Source organism: Musa acuminata, chromosome BXJ2-11 (genome assembly GCF_036884655.1).
Source record: "Musa acuminata AAA Group cultivar baxijiao chromosome BXJ2-11, Cavendish_Baxijiao_AAA, whole genome shotgun sequence".
Lineage (NCBI taxonomy): Eukaryota > Viridiplantae > Streptophyta > Magnoliopsida > Zingiberales > Musaceae > Musa > Musa acuminata.
This window is the reverse complement of record NC_088348.1, coordinates 33,635,662-33,658,823: the sequence shown is the minus strand read 5'-3', so window position 1 is coordinate 33,658,823 and position 23,162 is coordinate 33,635,662. Positions and strand designations below refer to the sequence as shown.

Genomic DNA, 23,162 nt, shown 5'->3' with positions numbered 1-23,162 from the left:
TAAAATTCGAGTACATAATCATCAAACAATACTTTATGCATTGAGTTTGACTACATCATGGTCAAGAGACACTTCATGGATGAATTCAATCATATTATCGTCGAACGATGCTTCATGGTTAGGTTCTATCACATCATCTTTAACGATGCTTCATGAATAAGTTCGATTGCATGTTAGTGGGGTAGTATATATCTCGTTAGTATGCGAGCCATATGTGTTGTTGGTCTTTATCACTTTGGGTTCTATCTAGCTTGCATAATGAGCGTTGTGATGGTTCAAATTTATTTGTGTGACCTGATATAACTATTTTCATCCTTTTTAGGTGTAACCACCATAGGTTTCCTTGGTTATGGTGTTTGATCTGATTTGATTTAGTTTCTAACGATTTATGATCGTTACTTAATAGTTGATTTTTTTTATAGACTAATCAGAGAGCTCCACATTGATATTCAATAGTGATCTTATTGATCGATCTTCAATAACCAATATATAATTGACACATCATTACCTTAGTTGAATCATGAGACAAAAAAAAAGGACTAGCATCGGAACTCAACTCAGGGTCACTTAACCCCTATATAAGTGAGCATTTCCCGCCCCCCTCTCCCTCGAAAGGTCTAAGTTGTTATCTTCTTGAGTTTGGGTCAATCATCGATTTTCCACCCTTCTCTTAGTTCTTGCCGGCCTCACTTTCTCCACTAAAGAGATCATAGTTATTATGATGAGGGATGCTATCCTCTTTGAAATGATTTCTTCGGATAGTGGAGCCCAATAATCTACACTTGACTCTTTTAGTCTCACTCGTATCAATGCTGAAGACAAAAACCATGTTTGGCTTGAGTATTTTATTCTACTCTAGTTTGAACTTATAGCTTGATGATTGACCATAATATTGAATCATAACTACTATACTTATATGAATGCATCGGAGGCGAGCTTCGATTTCACTCTACCCTTTCTTTGTTAAAGTATTCTAAGTATAGAAAATCTTGCTTGCTTAGATGACACCAAATTTATAGTGTTATATTGTATTACTCAAATGACATTATCCGACGCTCACCTTATTATACATATATATGTTATAATGTATACTTCAAGGGTTCTTATAGCTCGGTGATTGGTCATAATATTGAATCATAACTACTATACTTATATAAATGTACCAAATGTGAGTTTCAGTTTCCATTCTACCATTTCTTTGTTAAAGTCTTCTAAAATCCTGCTTGCTTAGATGGCACCAAATTTATAGTACTATCTTATATTGCTCAAATGACATTACCTAACGCTCACCTTATTGCATGCATGCTATAATATATACTTCAAGGGTTTTTATAGCTTGGTAATTGATCGTAATATTGAATCATAACTACTATACTTGTATGAATGTATTGTAGGTGAGCTTCCGTTTCCACCCTACCCTTTGTTGAAGTCTTCTAGGTATAGAAAATCTTACTTGCTTAGATGGCACTAAATTTATAGTATTATCTTATATTGCTCAAATGACATTACGTGCATGTTATAACATATACTTCAAGGGTTCTTATAGCTTAGTGATTAGTTGTAATATTGAATTATAACTACTATACTTATATGAATGCACCGGAGGCAAGTTTCGATTTTCACTCTACCCTTTCTTTGTTAAAGTCTTCTAGGTATAGAAAATCTTGTTTACTTAGATGACACTAAATTTATAGTGTTATCTTGTATTGCTCAAATGACATTACCTAACGCTCACCTTATTGCATGCATGCTATAATGTATACTTCAAGGGTTTTTATAGCTCGGTGATTGATCGTAATATTGAATCATAACTACTATACTTATATGAATATACTAAAAGAAGCGAGCTTCGGTTTCCACTCTACTCTTTCTTTGTTAAAGTCTTCTAGGTATAGAAAATCTTACTTGCTTAGATGGCATCAAATTTATAGTGTTATCTTGTATTGCTCAAATGACACTACCTAACGCTCACCTTATTTCATTTAGCTTGAATCAAAATGGTTATACCTATTCTTACTTTGTCCTATGTTTTTAGGATAAGAGGGTGGCCTTCAAGTTTTACCTATTCTACTTGGTTTGCTAAAACCTCCTATATGATTGATAATATAAAAATAATAAACAAGTTCGAATTTTGAATTCTGATTGCCAATACCGCGTAAAGGTCAATCTTAATCCCATGTATAGTAAAGGTCAATCTTATCGAGGATCATATTTATTTTTGAACTCTGATTTTTTTTATATATTTTTAATTTATTTTTTTTACATAGATAGATTTCGTTGGAAGGCTCTCAGGCATCGTTGATAATATAAACAGAATAAATAAGTACGAAAGCTAACAATAGGGGGTAGCAAGGGGGGAAACAACGATGGCAGCAACCAATGGTGTGTGTCATCAGCACTTAAAATTGGTCATCAGGAGGAGAGGCGACTCTTAGCGATAGCCAGCTTGACAATAGTCCTCCCACGTGTTGATGTGGTGGACTGCGGATGACCCCACTCCTGGGATGAGGCGAAGGGGGCCCTCCGTACTTGTTCAAAGGAAGCTGCAACACCATAGTGCTGTCATTGGAGTGAAAGGAAGGCCCTCCGTACTCGAACAGCACTAGTGATCTCACCGAGTCTTTCATGATCACGCACTACTGGCTTGGTGGTATCATATCATCAATTTTTTTTTTTCGTTTGACACAAAGAAACATGTATCGAACTTTTCCTATTGCTGCTATTCATTATTTTTTCCTCTTTGCGTCGATCGTGGCAGAGCTTTTCTCCTCCTTTCTGCCATCCATTTCCCCACAATGGTGCATCTTCCAAGAGTCTCGGAAGAATTCTTGGTGTGCAGCCCAGCTTCCTTCCCTTCCCTTTGCTTTGCTTTGCTTTCTCTATGTCGCCTTTCACCATTTTTAGGGTGCACCAAATTTGGGCTGGATTCATCATACTAGTATATAATGGGGTTGTCGGTGGAGTCAGATGGCAGGGGCAAAAGCCTTGGCTTGTCTGCATTTGCGCTGCCTCTCTGACCTTCTCCGCAGCGTGCTGTAGCTCCGATGGCTTCTTCCACGTTCAGCAGATGGTTGAGGCCAGAGGTAATAACGCTGCCGAGCCCTTCTCCGGCAACCAAGTGTTGCCGAAGACCTGTTTGTGGTTTTGCCCATGTTGTATAATTGACAACTTCTTACCGTTGGATGCATGAGATTAACTTTCGGTAAGATAAGATGTCATGCCGTTTGTTGCATTGGGCTGTGCAGGTGTACCCACTCTTTGCGGCAGTTGGTGTTGCTGTTGGTATCTGTGGCGTGCAACTGGTGCGAAACATCTCCACCAACCCCCAAGTTAGGTACGCATCCGTTTCCATTGATCTTTTTGAGCTTCTTGAAGTGGGGAATGCTTTGCTCTTTAGGTACAAGGGTAAATCTATATAATTAGGTATCTTTTGTTATCTGTGTCACAATATCTCTTTTGAAGACCTAATCATAATTTTATACATTTTCAGCTAATTGACACTGTTTATTATATCAGCGGTTTCACTTTATTCCATGCTTGGGTGTTCTTCTCTTTTCCAATCCGTGCTTCATTCTTTAGTTGGTTCTCAGCTTTTCAGATTCTGGATGAACATTTGCCTTTTGTTTTACGAATGGTGGGAGAATAAATCATATGCAGTAACGGAGCTTTTTGGTTGCACTTTCCAAGTCATTACCAGGCTTAATAGTAAAAAAAATAAAAGAATAGCATTGTTAACCATGGTGCCTCTGTCAACAGGGTTAACAAACAAAACAGAGCTGCAGGTGTGCTCGAGAATTTTGGTGAGGGGGAGAAGTATGCAGAACATAGCCTGCGAAAATTTGTCAGGAACAAAGCCCCTGAAATCATGCCTGCTGTGAACAAGTTCTTTTCAGATCCAAAATGAAGGGTTATGCCGGATTGATCTCCATTTTTTGTACAACTCTGTATCACTCTATGTTGTTTCCAAGAATTGTTTATGTTGTTATGGTAAATATACCGACAAATGGAGTTATCTTTTGTCCCTACATCTATTTGATGAAGTTCTATTCTTGTAGTATCTTTAGCTTTCACTTAGTATCTCAATTTCTCTGTGGATAACGTAAAATGTTTGGGTTGGTAGATTTAGTTTATTCTCATTTAAGATATATGCCTGGTGGGTTTTTACTAATCAATTATTCATTTATTTAATCGTTGCCGAAAGGAATAATATATTCATGATTCTCCTAGTTGGCCTGTGTGACAAAGTGGCCATCATTCATTGCTTTACAAAGTTTTCATTAGGTAAACCCATCATGCATAGCTTGGATAGTTATTGAAGTTGCATCTATTCAATCATTTGTGTGGTTAACTTACATTGACCAAAATAGTTATAATACTCCATGGATTTCATTATTCCTGTGTCAATATCACTTAACAACTAACTCACATGCAAACATCACATCATACATGTTTACAAAATATTAGCATCAAGACCAAATTTCTCTTTTTTGCTTATCTGTACTTGTCAACTCATTTCTGGAAGTAATTCCATCATAGAAAAGATTGATGAATGAGAAACATTTAATTTTAAAATAATGGCATCGGGATAACTACAACTAACCATAATGACTAGAATTAGATCAAAAGGTTCAAATCCTCCATGCCTTCTCAATTGTAGGACATATCTAAGAAACAACAAACAAAGAAGCAACTAACCATATGAACTTAAGAAAACCTCCCATTAATCAATTTGACATGAGCTTGCAATTACAAAATTTGTTCTATATCATGGATTTGTTCATTACCACTTCAATATTCTTTCCAGGACTTGAATATCCAAATGCTTAAACATGATTTCAGCTATTAAATTGACTATTTTATGAAAAGAAACCCTGATGATCATCTCAGCAATTGAAAGAATAAATGTGATCTTTTTCATTGTAGTATAAGTGTGAAAATGACCCTCGGTGCCATGGTAAAATTGCTTTTCTGCGACCTGGGTAAGCAAAATTTTTGTCATGGATATAATTACCTTTCTTGCAGGGGTGAGACCAGGTTGATTGACCTCCCTCAGACCTCAAAATTAGCAGAAACTTCATGCACTGAACTGCCTTTTTGTTAGGATCGAGGTACAATCAGTAGCAGAAACATACTTGATAGCATTAATTCTAGATTTATGATTTCTCAGAGTATAATCCTGTACACTTCATAGCCCTTTCGTTGTTTCTTTCTTTCTTCCTTTTCTCCTCTCTTTCTATACATGTTGGTTCATGTATCTTGTGGCAGTATCGCTGTTGCTGACTCTTCTCTGGCCACACAAACCCTCATGTGGATTAGATGATTGCATTTCCCGAATGAATAGAGAAAAATTTCATGTTCATGAACTAATCCATGATCCACCTTTGTGGTTACTCTAATTCAAGTTCTGCATGATGGTTCTTGGACCTCCCCAGGAAATCCATCACCAATCTTGAGAATGCTGATGATTCATCTTTTAGAAGATCTTGAGGAGAACTAAACTCCAAAATTTTCCCTGCACCAACCACAGCAAAAGAGAAAAGAGATGATAAGTTCTTTTGTTTCATGCCATAGAATTAAAAAATCCTATGTAGGTAGAGCTACACAACAAATATATCTAATGGGAATCTCAGATGTTTTATACTTCTTAGAAATCCAAATTTAAAAATTATTTTGAGGGGAGTGAATTCCCTTTTTTCAGTATTACTCGAGTTCTATTGTATACCTTCATCGAGCACCAGAACCAGATCACTGTCAATGACAGTGGGTATTCGATGTGCCACTGTAATGGTAGTGCAGTTACTGGTTTCTTCTCTTATGGTCTTCTGAATAAAATTATCGGTTGCGGTGTCTACTGAAGCTGTGGCCTCATCCAAAACTAGAATCCTCCTCCTTTTCAGCAGTACTCTTGCCAGGCAAACCAGCTGCCTCTGCCCAACACTCCAATTCTCTCCATCTTCTGCAACTGCATGATAATCCTTGATCTCATATTAAAGACAAACATCAAAAACAGAGGGAACTAAACTATAAGCTAGTTTTCTCAATGGAGTGTGAATGTATGCTGTGCAGCAGTAGGTTTGTAGTACATGCATGGTTGCTAGAAGATACTAAAAAAACTGTGTTAGCAGAATGCCACAAAGTTTAACAGTTGCGTTTATTTAAGTTTACCATAGATGTAATCCTAACACACTGTGATAACATTGTATGAAGTATCCCAGTAATGATTTCTTCTTACAATGTTTTTGTAACTCCCCATATTGTTAACTTATTCCCCTTTGAGGGAAAAAGTGACACATTTTATGTGCTAGTTGTGTGAAACTTGTATGCAATTGCTTGTCAAGACATTAGATTACCTGGTGCATCAAGCAGTCTCTGATCTTGTTTTACTATCTCTCGAAGTCGACATTTATAGAGTGCCTGATATGATATGAGTTAGATGACTTATAGCTTCATAAAGTACCAAATAAATATGAGCCATACTTTGTTCTTTACCTCCCAGATTTCGGAGTCTGGATGCTGCTGCAGAGGATCCAAGTTTGTCCTCACAGTTCCCTGAAAAAGTGTTGGTTCTTGTGGAATTATGCTCAACCTAGATCTCAAATCATGGAGACCAATTCGGCTAATATCTATGCCATCAATCACAATCCTTCCTGATGATGGTTCTACTACTCTGAAAAGAGCTTGGATGAGCGTCGACTTTCCACTTCCTGTCCTGCCTACAACTCCAATTTTCTTTCCCCCAGGGAAAGTGCAATTGATACCTTTTAGGACCATAGGAAGATTAGGGCTGTAACGAACCTTGAGATCATCAAGTTCAATGGTTCCAGATGTGGGCCAGCCTTGTTGTGCTCTGAAGTGCTCAATTACCAAAGGAGCCTCACTAGGTATGACTGAGAATTGCAGAATTCTCTCGACAGAGATCATCTTGTTCTCTACATTGCAGAGGTTCCATATAACCCAAGCTTGTAGTACATTTAGGTTCAAACCATATGTTGCAGCAAGTCCTGCAAGGCCTGAAATGAAATCAAGTTAATTATTTCGTCTGTGGTCATACCCCAATATATCTAGTGTTGTCAAGGTTGAAACAGGACTTACTTGGATCAATATCATTTCTGGGCATGGAGACCAAGATGGTTAACATTGCAAAGAATACAAGGTTGAATAGAAAGTTGATTCGAACTGATAGCCATTCCATAGTTGCATAGTTGTGAAAGGTAATTCGAGAATAATCATCAATCAATGTGAGGTTCCTTTTAGAAAAGCGCTCTTCCTGATTGAAACATCGAATGGTAGCAGCTCCAGCAAGTGATTCAGAAAAATGGTGGAGGATAGGAGCTTTTCGAATTCCAACCATTCTAGCTAATTCTCTAGCAGCACTGATGTAGTAATTCTGCAGAAAGATAATCACTCCATTAGGCATTGGACTATTAAAAGCTATTACATTTAGTGATTGCTCTATGCTTTACAGTCACAGAATACATGATTGATGAAATTTTGATGTCTAGGTTTAGCAGCCATTGACCAAATTGTGAAAAAAACATCATCCAAAATGTTCCCTTCACTACTTTTTTCCTACAGTTTCTGCTAAGTCCTCCAAAAGATGGTAACAGATAGTTCCTTGTATATGTTATTGCTACACATTCTGCAAGAGCCTAATTTAGCTTACCTGATACCAGATGGAGATTGCAAATACGATAATGAAGAGAATGAGTACTGGCCAGGCCACTTGAGTCATGAGCATGATGATGCAAAGAAGCTGAACAAGTGCAAATATCAACCCAGCCAGTCTGTATGGAATATCTGTGTCAACAGTGCTTTGGTCTGTTGAGGACTGAAAAAGGTAAATTGTTAAATTTACAGTTTGAAATTTCTGCAAGTTAATGTAACTGTTTGTTTAGATGAAACTTAGTATAGTAAGTTAGTAATTATCAGAAAGGAACTGACCCTGTTAAGAATGCGACTGGAAGGTGTTGAGTCAAAAAATGACATGGGTGCTCTTAAAATGCTTGTTATCATTTCAAGAAATAGCTGCTGAGCTGTTTCAATTGCAATGGTTGCAAGCAGAACTGCCCTTCCTAAGATAAACATTGAGCTGCCGGCAGACAGTAGAACAAAAATTCCAATTAGTTGTTCTCTACTAACTTGAGCCTCCTTTTGGGTTGCCCAAGCAACCCAGTAGTTGCTGCCCATCTGGAAACCCTGGAAGAGAATTTGACATAATAGTAGTACCGGCACAAAAGCTCCTTTATATGCTGAAGTCATAAAGGTGTGATAAACATGCCATTTCACTCTTCCAAATTCCCTTTCTTCTTCACATGATCTCTCTGCAAGCTCGGAGATTCCACTATTCTCAAAATATTTTGCTTCTCTAAGATCCTTTTGCTTCATCCTATATCTGGTGCTCGTCAATAGACCATGTTCTTTTGATGGACTGACTTGACTTAATGACTGATTATGTGCAGCTATTTGTTGTACAAGGTCCCCATTAGTGTCCTTCAGCAGATCTTCATACTTACCAGACTGGACCACCTTTCCATCTCTCAATACCTGAAAAATGTTTGTAAAGGACTTAGTGTTTGAGGAAAATCTAGTCAGTATTTTCAGGTAGGACATTGTTCGAACTCTTTTGTCCTGCTGCAGATTTTACTCTACACATTTTCGTTAAAAATAAGATCCTCATGGATCATAATTAGTTATTCAAGTGAGCTCTACTTAATCATGAAAATGGAATACTATATTAGTGCTACTACAACCACATTCACACTATTATTTACCCCAGATGCAAAAGTCATACACTGGCTTGTGATTAGCCAACCAAATAGTTTGCTCGATGTTATGAAAAAATTGAAGTTTACCAGAATTAGATCTGCTGCATCTATGAATTCCAGTTGATGCGTGACATAAATGACGGTCTTACTGGACAATAGCCCCATTAAACATTCCTGCACACAAATCCTGGCCTTCATCAGATGCACCATCTTTGGAAAGTTCTGAATGAACTTGGATAGTTCTTCCATTAAATATAAACTAACATATCAAGAAAACAAAAAAAGCAAGAGGCAAAAGTAATTTTTGCTTTATGATTTGAAGAAACTGGATATTCTTTGAAATTCTATCTTACAAGGATCATCACTGAATCATCTTTTCCTTAGCTTTCCCTTCTACAGGTCCTTTCATTATGCAGACCTTGCTGCAGAAATATAAATGCAATAACTGGAAGTAAAAGACATATATTCAATATCAGAATGGATAAAAGTGGAAGGGTTAAGTATATCAACCAGAAATTTTCTTGTATCTGCTAAATTGTTCATATCAAATATTTTTTAGGGAATTTATTATAAAATTATGACATGTTGTAATTTAGGCTGTCAGATAAAATTGTCAATAACAAACGGTTATCATGCATAAATCAATGGGGAACCTCTACTCCTTTTGCTCCAAAATACAAAAATTAAGACGAGCAAAATCATAGTTGAGTTCCTCAAATATACTGCTCCTGTTCTTTAGTTTGATATGTAGGTGATCATCAAAATTTTGGGCAATATTTTGGTATTAGTAGGTGTGAAGAAATGAATATACTTGGGGTTAAGAATTATTGCACAATGTATTTAAGTACTAAGTAACTCTCAGAAGAAGTCATGGGAAAAGAAGCAATTGTATATATGAGTTATATCAAAATGCAGGGATATCTATCATGGAAATCTTCTACTTAGCTTGTAACCTAACAGCAAAATGGTTAGTCAGTTTAGCTCAGATCTAGAAACCTAGATAGTGCTGTAGATTAATTATTAACATAGAGATTCACATCATAAATAAAAATTGAAAGCTTGAAATTGGACATTAGACCAACATAAACTACATAAACAAGAATTTTAGTTCTTGCAAAATCCTTGCAATGTATGGACCAAATGGTGACAATAATAAATATATTCTGATATCTTGTTATCTCTGTTACATTTGAACTGTGGGCATTGATTCAGATTGTGTAATCACTATCATGTGAGTATGCAGGACTAAATTATATGACCAGTTAACCAAATTATCTACCATGGTGCAGTCAGAAGATGTCCAAACAAATATGGAGATACTCATACCTTAAAGAGGTGCGTGCCAGTGTGTGCATCGACAGCACTGAAGGGATCATCCAACAAATAGATATCTGCATTGCTATAGATTGCTCTTGCCAGTTGAATCCTCTGCTTCTGCCCTCCACTCAAATTAATACCCCTCTCTCCCACCACAGTTGAGTCCCCATCAGCCCAGTTTCCAATATCTCTATCCAAAGCACAAGCTTCCAACACTTGCTGGTACCATCTCCTATCCATCTCCTTCCCAAATAACACATTATCTTGAATTGTTCCAGTCTGGATCCAAGCACTTTGTGGAACATATGCTCTTGACCCAAAGACACTAATTCTTCTGCCTTTAGTTCTCGAAATTTCTCCCATGATACTACACAAGAAACTTGATTTACCTGATCCGACAGTCCCACACACTGCTATCTTTTCTCCTCTCATGATCTGAATCCTCTTATTAATCTTGAGTGTGGGTTTCTTCGATTTAGAATCAGCATCCCAGTTGTATTTGCCAGGCTCAATCTCTACAGCAATGCCTGAGGTTTTCATTTTGTAGCTTGGCCTCAACTGCTTCTGTTCCTCTTCTTTTATGAAGTCCTGGATTCTGTCAATCGATACTTTTGTTTGTGTGATCATGGTGACAAGCTCAGGAAGATTATAAATTGGCTCTTGTAGGATTCTGAACGTCGCTAGAGCTGAGAGGACTGTGCCAGCAGTCAGGGGTGTATTCACCAAAATGCAGACACCGAAGGCAATGACCAAAACCAAAGTTGGAGACGCCCAGAACAGGAAGGCAATAGCAGAGCATGTGTAGAGATATCTCCTGAGCCAACTCCTCTCCACATCTCTAAGTTGGAGGAGCTTGTTCAAGTAAGCGGTTTCCCAGGAATGCAGTTTCAATATCCTCATGCATTTTAATGTCTCTGCTGTCGCTTTGATCCTCGAGTCTTTTGCTTCCATGATCTTAGAGTGGAGCCTCTCCTGTAGATTTGCCAGTGGTGTGTTACTCACCATCACTAGGATTGTCACAGCTAGTGCCGAGAATGAGGCTGCTGCACCAAGATTTCTGTAAAGAATAAGTAGAGCCAAAGAGACCTGGACGGGGAGCAACCAAATACCGTGTATATACCAAAAGAAGTCACCGATCCTTTCTACATCTACATCGAGGAAATTTATTATCTTTCCCATGCTCCTGCCGGAGTGCTTCATCAGAAGAGACTTGTTATAAATGGCTACCATAAGGGCTGCTCGAACCCGTACGCCGATTTGGCGTGTACCGAAGTACCAGTGCCGTTGAGTTAGTGATTCCACTGTCTTTGCAAAAAAGAATAGACAAGCCAGTATGTACCCATAGTAGTGTCCATGTCTGGAATCTTCCCCAGAGATAAATTCCACAAAGTTGGTGATCAGGAAAGGACCGATGTAGGAAGAAAATGTGTTGAGGCCTGTATGATTGTCTAAACACAGTCAGATCATTTACTCTGAATTGGCACAAATAGAATGTTAGTGCAAAGCATGTAAAGTTATTGTACCAGCAAAGACTGCATTCACAGCCAAAGGCCTCCAAACAGCATGAATGATTGCTTTCAAAAGTGAAGCTGATTCGGTTTTCTGGTCACGAAGTGAGTCCTGCAAAAAGGAAAAGGAACTTTCTGCAGTCTCAGATGGAGGAACTCCGGGTATATGTGAAAGCTCGAGCCTTTCAGCTCGACCCTTCTCAAAGACTGGATTCATCCATCGAAATGTGAGGCGGCTCCAGAAGCCAGCTCTGGAGAAGTTATCTCTACCGGCACAATCTTCGTCATTCAATAGTAGATACTGTTTCAGGTCCAGATTTGTCTTTGAGGAACACATGAAAAGAGCAGTGAAGCAGAGGAAAACAGATATGGGGAAGGAAGTGAACTCCACAATGCTTGCAGCTGGAATAGTATTACGCAATGATGTTTTGTTCCAAAGGCTGATGAGGTAGACCGAGATGGAGATGAGATCGAGTAAGCTAGAGAAGACCCACCAGGAAACGAGCACTAGAGGCCAACCGCAGCTTGCTCCTGCTCTTTTTCGCTTGCAGTAAGTTGCATAGAGAGTTACCAGAAGCCATGACATTGTTAAGAGAACATATCCCAAAGAAATCCTCTCCAGTTTCCAAACTCCATGGATGCAAAAACCCAGGTAAAGAATGGAGATTTAGATGTTACAGGCAACTGTAATCTCAGCCATGATCTTTGTCTTTTTGTGCACCAACACTTGCCCAATCTCTCCAGCTACCATGGAGGACCTCCTTAATTCTACAGAGTCTAGGAGAATCCAACAAAACAGCAGTGAGAAAGTGACTATGTGAAGGTATTCTATGAGCATCATCTCCTTGAAGAATTGACAGTGACAGAGAAGTAACAAAGGAGTAAGAAGACAAACTTCAAAGCTTCATCGTTCAACAAGGAAATCAATATCGGGCAGTAGCAGAAATTGTTTATTGGCGAAGCTGACACAAGTAGATTGAAGAAGATGAAAAGAGGAGAAGTGTTGAGGAACCACCAAGGTGATTAGGTGGTTTGAATCTTTTGAGTAGCTCTATTCTAGTAGTTCTATCAGAAGGAGAGCACGTGGCTCTGCGGACAACAGTTGGGGGCTGCTCTTGCTCTCTACCTGAGCGGGTTGGTTTATTTATACTGCCGAGTCACGGCCTCTCTGTCCACACCATCCACCGCCTAGAGACGAATCACCGGATCGCATTCATAATGCACCCCCCGGGGCACAAGGTCCAGGCATCTTTGGGGAGTAAAAGCTGCCAACAATGTTGTGTAAGATGTCATCATCTATGTGTTCATGGGTCGGACATGCAAGTCTTAATCCAAAGAAAAGAAAAGCAAGCAAAGAGGAGGCTGGAAACATTCAAATTCCAATTTCCTGAAAGACAACGGAGAAGAGAAGGTAAAAAGAACAAGAGCAGGCCTCGCACACAAAACTTGTGGTGGATGTGCCCGCTGCTGGAACTCCTCCTGGTAGCGGTCAGAATAGAGGAGTTTTTGACAGGTCCCATATGAACTATGAAGGAAGTTCCAAATTCCTGTGTGATGGGATTATAAATGGAAATCAAATCTTGGTCGTATGGAACAGGTGAAAGTGAGTGTCCGGAGTCGACGAGTTCACCATCATGGATTGATTGCATGCTTTTGAGATGAATTACCGATCCTAGTACTTGGACGTGCCGCTTTGGGACGATCTCCTGGTTCAACTTTTGGGTATGGATGAAACCATAAACCGAGATGCCTCGGCACTTGTGCATAAGATTCCACAAAGTTACATTAATCGAGTCACAGCAGCGTATCTCTTGTATCTCGAGTTACTGGATGATCTGTTTTCAACTCAGCACGCTGAACCCGATTTGAGTTGTAGTTGTATTAGAAATTCTGAGCCACCCATGGTTTGTTTCTCTTCGCCCAGATCAACTAATGAGCAGAAAGTGAGTGATGAACGATGACACACTGAATGCTTTCTTTTTCCGAGAGGAAACGGACAAATTGCACCCGTCAGTGGGTTTGGTTTGAGAACAAGATTCTTGAGCTCGGTACAGGACAAGACAGCAGGCGATGGTGTCAGAAATTATTTTGCGAGGTTGTGTGGATAAGCGTACACGAACTCGTACTTACTTTGTTTGAAACGAGCATATTAAACTAAATCTACTACCTCACTTTGTTTGAAGTCGTTTACCGCTTCGGCCATTAAACCTTCCGAGGTTGTGTACGTACGTATATCCGTGAATCCTCCCGCAAGGTGGACACTATTTGACGGAGACAATTCTGCTGGAGATGTACATGCCGCACTAAATGCACTGCTGAGATCATTAACGCGACACACACTTTTAACTCCTTTAATCTTCATCGAGTCGATTAATCTTATCAGCTCGTTAAGGATCAAAGACTAAAGGCGGATAAGTGCAGGGTCTGCTGCTGGTGATATCAGACCAGCACCCTAATTGCACATTCGCAGGTTGTTGCTGGAAGAACTGTGCATGCATATGCGAGAGGACGCCACAGGACAATAATTCACATGGTTTGACGTGCTTTGGCTTCACCTCATCGTTGATTAGACTGCACTACCTACTTACGCCTATATCTCCATCGAACTCAACCTCGTTTTTTATGTGCATTTCGAACACCCACTAACAGGTTGGTCTACAGAGCCAGCTAATTGGCCTTAGCATACGAGATAGATTATGACCACTATTCCCTCACGAAATGGTCCAATGTCTGCCTGCGAGCAACTCAGATATATAATATTGGCTGTAAGAAAAACGATGAGGGGGAGAGAAAAGATTACGTACTTGGCAGTGGGAACAGTGTTGGAGCAGCCCAATCACTGCAGTGCAAGTGGAGGGAGGAAGGCACGTGCATGCCTCGGACGTACACACGCCGGCCTGACGCTCTCCGTCGGCGTGGGTATGCCTGGCTGCCTGCGCTGGCGGGCTCGAACGTCCACCTGCCCACCCTGCACGCATACAGCCTGCCCGCCCGCAGCGCTGCACATCCTGCATGGCCCAGCGCACGTCAGGAGAGGCGCATGCACGAGCAGCATCTGCCACACTTTGGTGACCACCAGCTGTGTAAGCGCTTCGAGCAACGAAATCCAGCTTGTCAGACGTGATTGCAGCGCAGCTTATTGTTATATTCATCTAAGTTTGTCATCGCATCAATGGCTTTTTATCCTGAGGACAAACAGGCTATGGTTTATATATGTTGGAAGATTAAAAATACTATATATATATATATATATATATATATATTTATATATATTCCTCTCAGATTTGAGTTTTTCTAAGATAATATCCTTCGAGGAATGCAGATACACCGGAAAGTTAGTGACCTAAGGAAGTCTGCGATTCACATAATCTATTTGGGTGTTTGTACAAATGAAAGAGTTTGCAATAGTATGCATCATGGTGAGCCATCATAATGTGTGTATTTGAGCAGTGTGTTTTTTCAGTCGTAGTCCTTGGGAAACCAAAAAGAAAGAAAGGACCAAAAAAGTAAGGCTGATCACTTGGAAAGTCGAAAGAAAAGATGATTAGTTCATCAGCTGATCCAACTCGGAGCATGGCGTGTGATGCTTAAGACGTCATTTTTCTCGGTGTCTGCTAACTCAGGCAATACGTACATCCATGCATCCATGAAAAAGATGGTGGCACGTATATCAAAAACCATGTTCGAGAATTAGACCAAGTGACCAACCATTATTTCATTCTTTTATTTCGACGAGGTCAATGCATGACATATTTTGTACTGGAATGAAGATATAAGCAGTCCACTTCAATTAATGGGAGATGAACACATGGTGTCGACATGATTTCCCTTCGGCAGTACACACAGTGTTGCTTGGTGGGCTGTCCCTCGCTCTGAGGCCACACACTTTCCCACCACACTACCTTGTTGCTCGTCGGAGTTGGCGAAAGAGACCAAGGTCCCAGCTCTCGTTCTCACTTTGAAAGTTGCATCTACCGAATTCCTATCGTGGGAATGTTATCATGAGCAAACTAGCATTAAGCTTTCAGACTTGGTGACCGTGGGTGGTGGTGCATCTCGAAGTCGAAGCCATGCCAGCTGGCTTATCTAACGAAGAAGATTTGGGGATGGAGGATAAGAAAATGATAAAAATAGAGTATTAAAATAATATTAAACAAAGGGTAAGATTAAGAACACTTATAAAATTTTAAGTACACACTTTCACTTCATAAATTATGATATTATTTTATAGGATCAAATGTTAATTATCCCATCCTAACATATTATCTATGATTAAGATAGGTAAAGGAACTATCTCAAGATTATAACTTTTTAGATCATGTATCATTTAAGTAAAACCATGTAGAATATGATTAGAACTATAAAAAACAATAACTACCTATGAATTAATTCTCAATACTCTCTTTATTGATTTATAGTCACATATACCAATTTGAGATATTATTTATAAAATAAACATGATTCCGAAATGAAAGTGACTTGATGAGAATATCTAAAACTTATTTATATGTTCTACAATCCTTCGTTGTTAGTGCTCCACTTATTATAATATTCTAAGATGAAATGATCATATATCTTTATATGCTTCGTTCTTTTATGAAATGTTAGATTCTTCATCTTTATAAGTGTGGCTTTGTTATCACAAAATATTTTAATTATTTATTTTTGTTCCAAATGAAGTTTTCAAAAAAGTCTTTTAAGCCATATTGCTTGATAAGTTATTGATGTTGTAGCTACATATTATGCTTCCGATTTTGATAACACAATTATTGCTTCCTAAGATATAGCTCTTAATCCGAAGTTAAAAATATTAACTGAAGCACTCATTAAAAATATAGCTCTTGCTTAATCACTATAAGTGATAATTCACTCAACTCATGATTATAGATGCACTAGGCCGATACGCCATAGTCCTTAAACGGTATAGGGGGATCTCATACATTGGACTTATCTGCCCTCAATTATTATGTATCTATAGTCATTCATCCATCTAATATCCCAAATACCACATATTGGGCATGGTGCTATCAAGCCCATCCGAAATCTATTCGAGTCTCCCTCTAATCGAATTCTCCCTGAGAACTCATTCTCTCTCAATCCGAACGACCCTATCTAGGGATTTTCCTAAGCGAGAACACATGTGACATTCCTTTGATGACACTAAGAGTGGATGATCCTCTGTTAATACATAATTGCCCTCATAAGATTGGCTATCACTTTTGATGACCAATTGTGCTAGATTTGAAACTTCCAAACTAGTATGGTATCAAAGAGTGGAGTACTCATATGGGGTATCCTTGATATCTTAAGTCTAAGGATCAGATACACAACTAGGACTACGGAACCGTTGTTTGATGATGATGTATTATTAACTATTCAACATTCCGTAATTAAATCATTTAGTGAACTTATTCTCCAATGAACACTTGCACCATATCCACGGTGTCCTCACACAAGCAGTTATGAGATCAGCTACATTCATCATATGGATAAGTATATAATACATCAGTCTCTCTGGTTATCTCGATGTTCCTTTCAAGTAACCTATGATCGAGAATAATTATGGTCATTGTTTATAGGTGAATTAGTCTCATTATCATGATTTTATCATGATCCAATTCCCATTGTACAAATCCATATACATATATTAGTTAGGCAATATAAAATAAAAAATATAATAATAATAATAACTAAAAAGACTATGCATCGTATCACATGTGTCATCACTCACGTGATTAACCTATAGGGCACCTGTTACTAGTAAGATCCTCATCAAATTATCTTGCTTAATAGATGCTAGATTCTTATCTAATAACCACTTTAAGCCCTATCGAGTCTCGCCCAATTGATCCAATAAAACAATGACTTATTGGATATCTCATATCCAATCATCTACAGGTTGTATTGTCTATTATATGTGTGTGACCCTCTAGGCTCAATATCAAGCTAGCCTGAGTTGCACCTATCAAAACTCCTTATGACTCAGTAAATTATTATCCTCATAATAATTCACTAAACATATCGACTATGGATGTACTAGACCACTATGCTATAGTCCTCAAATTGTACAGAGTGATATAATCCATTAGACCTATCTGCTTTCAATTACCATGTATATAAAGTTCATCATTCATTTATTATTCTAGAGACCATATATCGAGTCTGGTACTATCAAGCCCATATGGAATTTATTCAAGTCTTACTCTCATCAGATTCTCCTAGAGAACTTTTCTTTCAATCCGAGTCTCACGCTTATTGGATTCATCATGATTTGATCGACCATAGCTAGGGATTTATTTGAGTACTTAGGGTATTCCTCTCATTATACCGATAGTGGATGTTCCTCTATTGACACTCAATAGCATTCGTAAGGTTAACTACTACTCTCAATGATCGACTGTGTTAGATGTGAAACTTTTGGATATATGAGTCCAGTATTAAAGAATGAAGTACTAAAATAAAACATTCTTGGTGTCTCAAGTCTAATGACCAGATACATAATTAGGACCATAAAATCGTTGTTTGACAATGATATATCATCAACCGTCCAACGTTTCGTAAGCGGAATATTAAGTGAACTCATTCTCCAATAAGTACCTACATTATATCCCTAGTGTTCCCACATAAGCAGCTATGAGACCAACTATCTCTATCATATAGATGGGTATATAGCACACTAGTTTGTCTAATTATTTTGATATCCCTCTCGAGTAACCTATAACCGAGAATATCTAAGATTTATGTTTAAAGGCTAATTAGTCTTATTATCATGATCCAATTCTCATTGTATAAATACAAGGATATCATAATTATATATATATATATATATATATATATAATGTAAAGTAAGAAAATATCATAATAAGAATAATAACTAAAAAAATTATACAACGTGTCACAAGTGCCTTCACGTGTGATTAACTTGTTAGGCACTTGCGACCAACATATTCTAGAACCAACTATTTAATCTCCCATCGAGATCAGGTCATACCAATCGAGACAACATGAATTAGACCTACGACTTAATAGGTCTATTTTCTTTACTTTTGATAAATGCATGCTAAGTTCCACTAAGTTTTAGAATAATACTAACTATAATGATATTGTGCTAAAAGGATATTGACAATATAGTGAAATCACAATAAGTTTGCAACGATTATAATTGAAATAGATCATTATAAGGCAAGTTTGCTGAGTAAAGTTTACCCTTAAAATTTTATTAAACGTGGTCTTGTTTCCTCTGACAGTAGGTCATCTATATCTTTGGATGATTTGTTGACCTGATAAGTCTGTTGACTAAAAAGTACCTATTGTCTTCGATTGACAAGTTGAGCGAAAGGGTTAGAGTTAGGGAGAGTTCAGCAAGAGTGGTCTCAAGGTGGTAGGTGAGTATCCGAGGTAGCTCATAAGTCAAACTGAGATATGCTCTAACCTCCTCAAGATTCTAGGGTTAAGCCGAGATGAGCCTTGTCTCCTCGTGGGCCTTGCATAAAAGGTCAACGCTAGGGGCTGATTTCTCGACCCGATCATTTGGGTCTTCATGACGAGGTGATAGGGATAATATTGGTACCCTCTAGCTCCCTTTGTCACGTGAACTAAAAGATAATAAAGATATGAAAATCAATGATCATTAATGATAGCATGCCCTAGCCTCCCTAGCCACCTCTTGGCTGACATGTCATTAATGCCTCTGCCATTTAAAATGCGATGGGCCTTAATTAAAAGTATGTCCAGATCGCTCGGGCCTAGGTATAAAAAACATGCTCATGGCTAAGCGCTAGGAGGGGGAAGCAGGTAATAATCTCTCTACTCTCTCATTTATACAGCTCATGCTATAGTCTTTCTCCCCCTCTACCTTGCGTTGACTTAAGCATCAAAGGGGACGAGTTAAAAAGCCCCCGACGTAGACCTATTGTGCAGGACCATTGGCGGCCAGGAAATAGCCCCAATGCTAGGAGACGACTATGCTGCCAAGAGATGACTGATAGTTAAAAGATGACCCCACAGCAAGAAAGACCCTTGTTCCTCTGCTCGACCTCTTCGTTCTAATGTGATATCGTCCTCAGCAAACCGTCTCCCTAGCAGACCTCCTATGTTGGCTTATCACGTCAACCCCCCCACATAAGCGAGGAGGAGACATTGGGATACACTTGCACATTCGATAATAAAATAATCGGGCTGACTCACCGGCCAATGGTATACATGGCATATCAGGAGGTGTTAATGCTATGAAAGTCGGGATATAGTATGGTGTGTTAGGGTGACGTTGGTTCTGAGCTTTTCTGTTCCGCATTGTTCCAAGCATTAACCGGGAGAGTCGATACACCATCAGAGAACATACCTAGCTCTAAGATTTATCCGGTCGCAACTTATGCATCAACCAATATTAAGGGCCTCCATATCAAGCATTACAGATGTTCCACTCGACTCTCCAGACTCTTGGCGGTAAGTAGCACATCAAAGGATGGTTTACAGTAACCATGGTGGAAGAACACGTCGGCCACAACTTTGTACATTGCTTCGGTCAGGTGGACTCCATCCCAGTTTATGAACTTGTTAGGTTCAGGGCAGGCTGTGGTAACATTTGGGGAGCCACATGTGGCAAATAGGTCAAAATTATAAGGATCACCCCCGCTACCGCAGCAAACCTTTAACTTCTCCGTAAAACCATAGGCTGCTGGGTGTTTCATCACGTTATGGTGTGCACCCAGGAAGTCAGCATATGAGATGATAGCTTCAGGAAATCGGTCCCTTAGTTCTTGTAACTCGTTCTGAACAATGGCATTATGGTTGTAGCTTTGGCGGTTCACGCTTGCAACACAGCCAATGTCATCTCTGTCGTCGGACGGTGCCAGCGTCAAGGTTAGTGGTAGACACCCTGTCAATGGCAAACCTTGAACCACAATGTACTTGGCGCCTCTGATTAGCAGAGCCTGTCGACCAATGCAAAATAAAAATATGAGAATATATGTTCATTTTCCGAAGAAGAAGAAGAGTTCATGATCTTCATCGAGTTGGGAAACAAAACCCACATTCATCTTCTTTAGCCAAATAAGTCATCTGAATGTTCTTTGCTGTAACGATCTTAATAAGATTTTCTTTTCTTTTGATGAGACAGTTCCATAGTTTGATTTTGTTGACCGTCAGAGGCAGCATTTTATAGACCGGTGAAGAATTCAATGGTCAGTGGTCAGTTGTTTCTATCTCATATTAATATCGGAAGTTGCTCATTAGCAAAAAGAGTAGCTTGTGTTGGTGGGCGGAGAGAGTTTCTGCAAGTACCGGTAGGTAGATGGAGAAACAGATGAAATATCCTTTCTGTAGGCTTCTAAGAGAGAAAAACTCAAACCAATATTTGTTGATTAGGATACGTACATATGAATGTGCTAGTATTAAACGAGTGGTCGTATGCTGTGTACTATAGTTGTTGTTCTCATTTGTTCTTGTTTTATAGATGGTGTTGTGTAAGAAAAAGATTTAAAAGGCTATTTACCGGTCACGAGACAAAAGGGTTGGAATGTACAAACCTCTACAAAGTCGAAGACCTTCTTGACGGCAAGTTGCTGAATGACGGTGGGGGACAGGGTCGATGTAAAACCATAAGCGTAGTCGTTGGCTCCGATCTCACCCACCCAGAAGAGCGCGTCTGCTGTCGCTGCTCGACACCGACGTGATCCCCTCGTTTTGCAGCCTTTCTCCTCCAGGTATTTGTCAAACCACATGAGCTGTGTCATTAGAGACTGGGGGGTGATATCGATCGTGACGTTGTTCTTCACAAAGAAGTCATGTTCGATCGCTGTGGATCCAGCAACCGCAAAGTTGACGCCGTGGGAGAAATCAGCAGCCCTGTCGAGGTATGGTGGCAGGAACGGAAGCGAGAGCATGGAGGCGAGGAAGTCGACCACCAGGCGGCCATCGGAATACCTGTTGGTGGAGTGGCGAAAGAAGGTGGTACCATAGGGAGGCGAGGAGACGTATCCAAAGGAGTATGGACCCGTGGTCGAGTGGGTGTTGCCGGTGTCGGTGAAGGAGTCTCCAAAGGCATAGATCTTTGAGAAATGGCGTCGCCGCTGCGTCGCACCAGTTGCGGAACCAGTAACGAAACAGAAAGGAGTCGGTGGTAGAACGAGGAGGAGGAAAGAGATGGTGACGGTGACGGAGGGATGAGAGCCAACCATCGTGTCGGTTGAGTCGGGAGCCTCTCTCTGCGGTTGGTGTATGTATGAACTAGCAAAGGGTTGTTTATATAGTCGGATGGATGCGGAGCAGCTCAAGTCGTCTGGTGGTGTCACAATCATTTGCTCATAGTAACTTGTTAACCTAACCTTATTCGATGCTTCGGTCGAGGTGAAAAAAATTAGAAATGGGGAGTTGGTGAGCACCATTTATGCACGGAGACATGAAGTGCATGTTAGTGTGATTCCATACTGCACTCGAGAGCTAGAAATGCGATCGTCGGTGCGGTAAATCCTTGCAGAAAATGTTGCTTGGTGATAAGCTGGTGTGGTTGGGAGATTGATGGTGCTTGAAGGTTGTTTTTAATGTTCTGAGAGGAGGAGGAAGAGGAGGTGGTTGGGGTGGCGATCAATTCTTTCGGTGAATTTATCATGTGGCAGGGGAGCTCCGACCAACCATCCTAAGACGGACTCCTGCAATGAACGCTCACATCCCTCCTCCGGATTACCTGTCTTGCCGGGCATGTGGGCGGCGTCCGGTGCAAGTTCATGAAACAGTGCGTGCATATTAATGATCGTCCAGTCTTTGATTGCATCGACAGGAGTGGTGTGGCAGCTCATCTTGTAAGGGCTCACTAAATATGCTAACGACGACACGCATGTGGGTGATCACTGCAACGCAGGCACAGTAAAAGATGTGATCTCAAAAATATAAGACTCAAAAGATAGATAACCAGTGATTGTAATACACCTTACAAGAAAGCTTTATGCTCCCATCGGCGAGGATCAAAAATATCTCTACTGACAAAATATTAACTCTACGTAACTAATAATACAGATTTACTTGAGCTTATAATTCTAACAACATAACGAGAGCTTATGAGCAGCAGCAGGCAACAATTGTTCTGCATGGCCAGGTGGGTCGGTGTCATCGAGGATTACCTGTATACCATCGGAAGCTTATGGTTAATATTGAGGCTTGAGTAGGATCAGAAATAATATGTGTTCGATGTGCTATAGGAATGGTTGAGATGGAAAGACCTCTGATCAATCTGTTGACTTGGATAAACTCCTTATACTAATTCGATGTGCTAATATTTGATCAGAATATCGAAAAATAGAAGAGACATGCCACCAAATGTCGAAAGTTGCAGAACTAAAATTAGTATTCATCTTGTTCTCTTCAGCTAATCTTTAAAGATGCCGACGCTTTCACGACATTCCCGGCCTATGTTGCTTCTATAATATATGCACGAATGCTCAACTTTATTCTCAAGCTTGCTTGGTTCTTGGTTTGGAATCTTCCTTCCATCCTCATTTGCACCTCCTTGACGCATTATTTGTGTAATCATCCACTCGAATGATCAACATATTATTTTCTTCTTCTTCTTCTTCTT

The 23,162-nt window shown here is 39.6% G+C and overlaps 3 protein-coding genes and 1 long non-coding RNA gene across 5 annotated transcripts; 2 read left to right on the top strand and 2 right to left on the bottom strand.

The window, feature by feature from the left end:
* Positions 1–2,367: 2,367 nt before the first annotated feature.
* On the top strand, positions 2,368–4,057 carry LOC135627053 (uncharacterized). The gene is made up of 4 exons (XM_065133004.1): positions 2,368–2,650; positions 2,759–3,083; positions 3,246–3,334; positions 3,757–4,057. Exons 2-4 carry the CDS (start codon positions 3,045–3,047, stop codon positions 3,902–3,904), a joined length of 276 nt encoding a protein of 91 aa, XP_064989076.1. The 5' UTR covers positions 2,368–2,650; positions 2,759–3,044; the 3' UTR covers positions 3,905–4,057.
* A 634-nt stretch (positions 4,058–4,691) lies between these two features.
* On the bottom strand, positions 4,692–12,176 carry LOC135627052 (putative ABC transporter C family member 15). Its single transcript, XM_065133003.1, has 10 exons — positions 11,606–12,176; positions 10,092–11,518; positions 8,853–8,939; positions 7,942–8,544; positions 7,664–7,828; positions 7,093–7,387; positions 6,490–7,010; positions 6,351–6,414; positions 5,723–5,962; positions 4,692–5,512 (listed from the first exon to the last, which is right to left on the bottom strand). Exons 1-10 carry the CDS (start codon positions 12,174–12,176, stop codon positions 5,388–5,390), a joined length of 4,098 nt encoding a protein of 1,365 aa, XP_064989075.1. The 3' UTR covers positions 4,692–5,387.
* Positions 7,384–11,179, top strand: LOC135627054 (uncharacterized). Of its 2 annotated transcripts, none has more exons than XR_010492523.1 (3): positions 7,384–7,837; positions 10,749–10,943; positions 11,042–11,179. It is a non-coding gene; the product is annotated as an uncharacterized LOC135627054 (long non-coding RNA). The 2 variants fall into 2 exon arrangements; XR_010492524.1 differs by lacking the exon at positions 7,384–7,837 and adding an exon at positions 9,799–10,100.
* A 7,689-nt stretch (positions 12,177–19,865) lies between the features above and the next one.
* Positions 19,866–21,798, bottom strand: LOC135626676 (GDSL esterase/lipase At3g48460-like). Its single transcript, XM_065132169.1, has 2 exons — positions 21,118–21,798; positions 19,866–20,523 (listed from the first exon to the last, which is right to left on the bottom strand). Exons 1-2 carry the CDS (start codon positions 21,766–21,768, stop codon positions 19,999–20,001), a joined length of 1,176 nt encoding a protein of 391 aa, XP_064988241.1. The 5' UTR covers positions 21,769–21,798; the 3' UTR covers positions 19,866–19,998.
* Between the last annotated feature and the right edge of the window lie 1,364 nt (positions 21,799–23,162).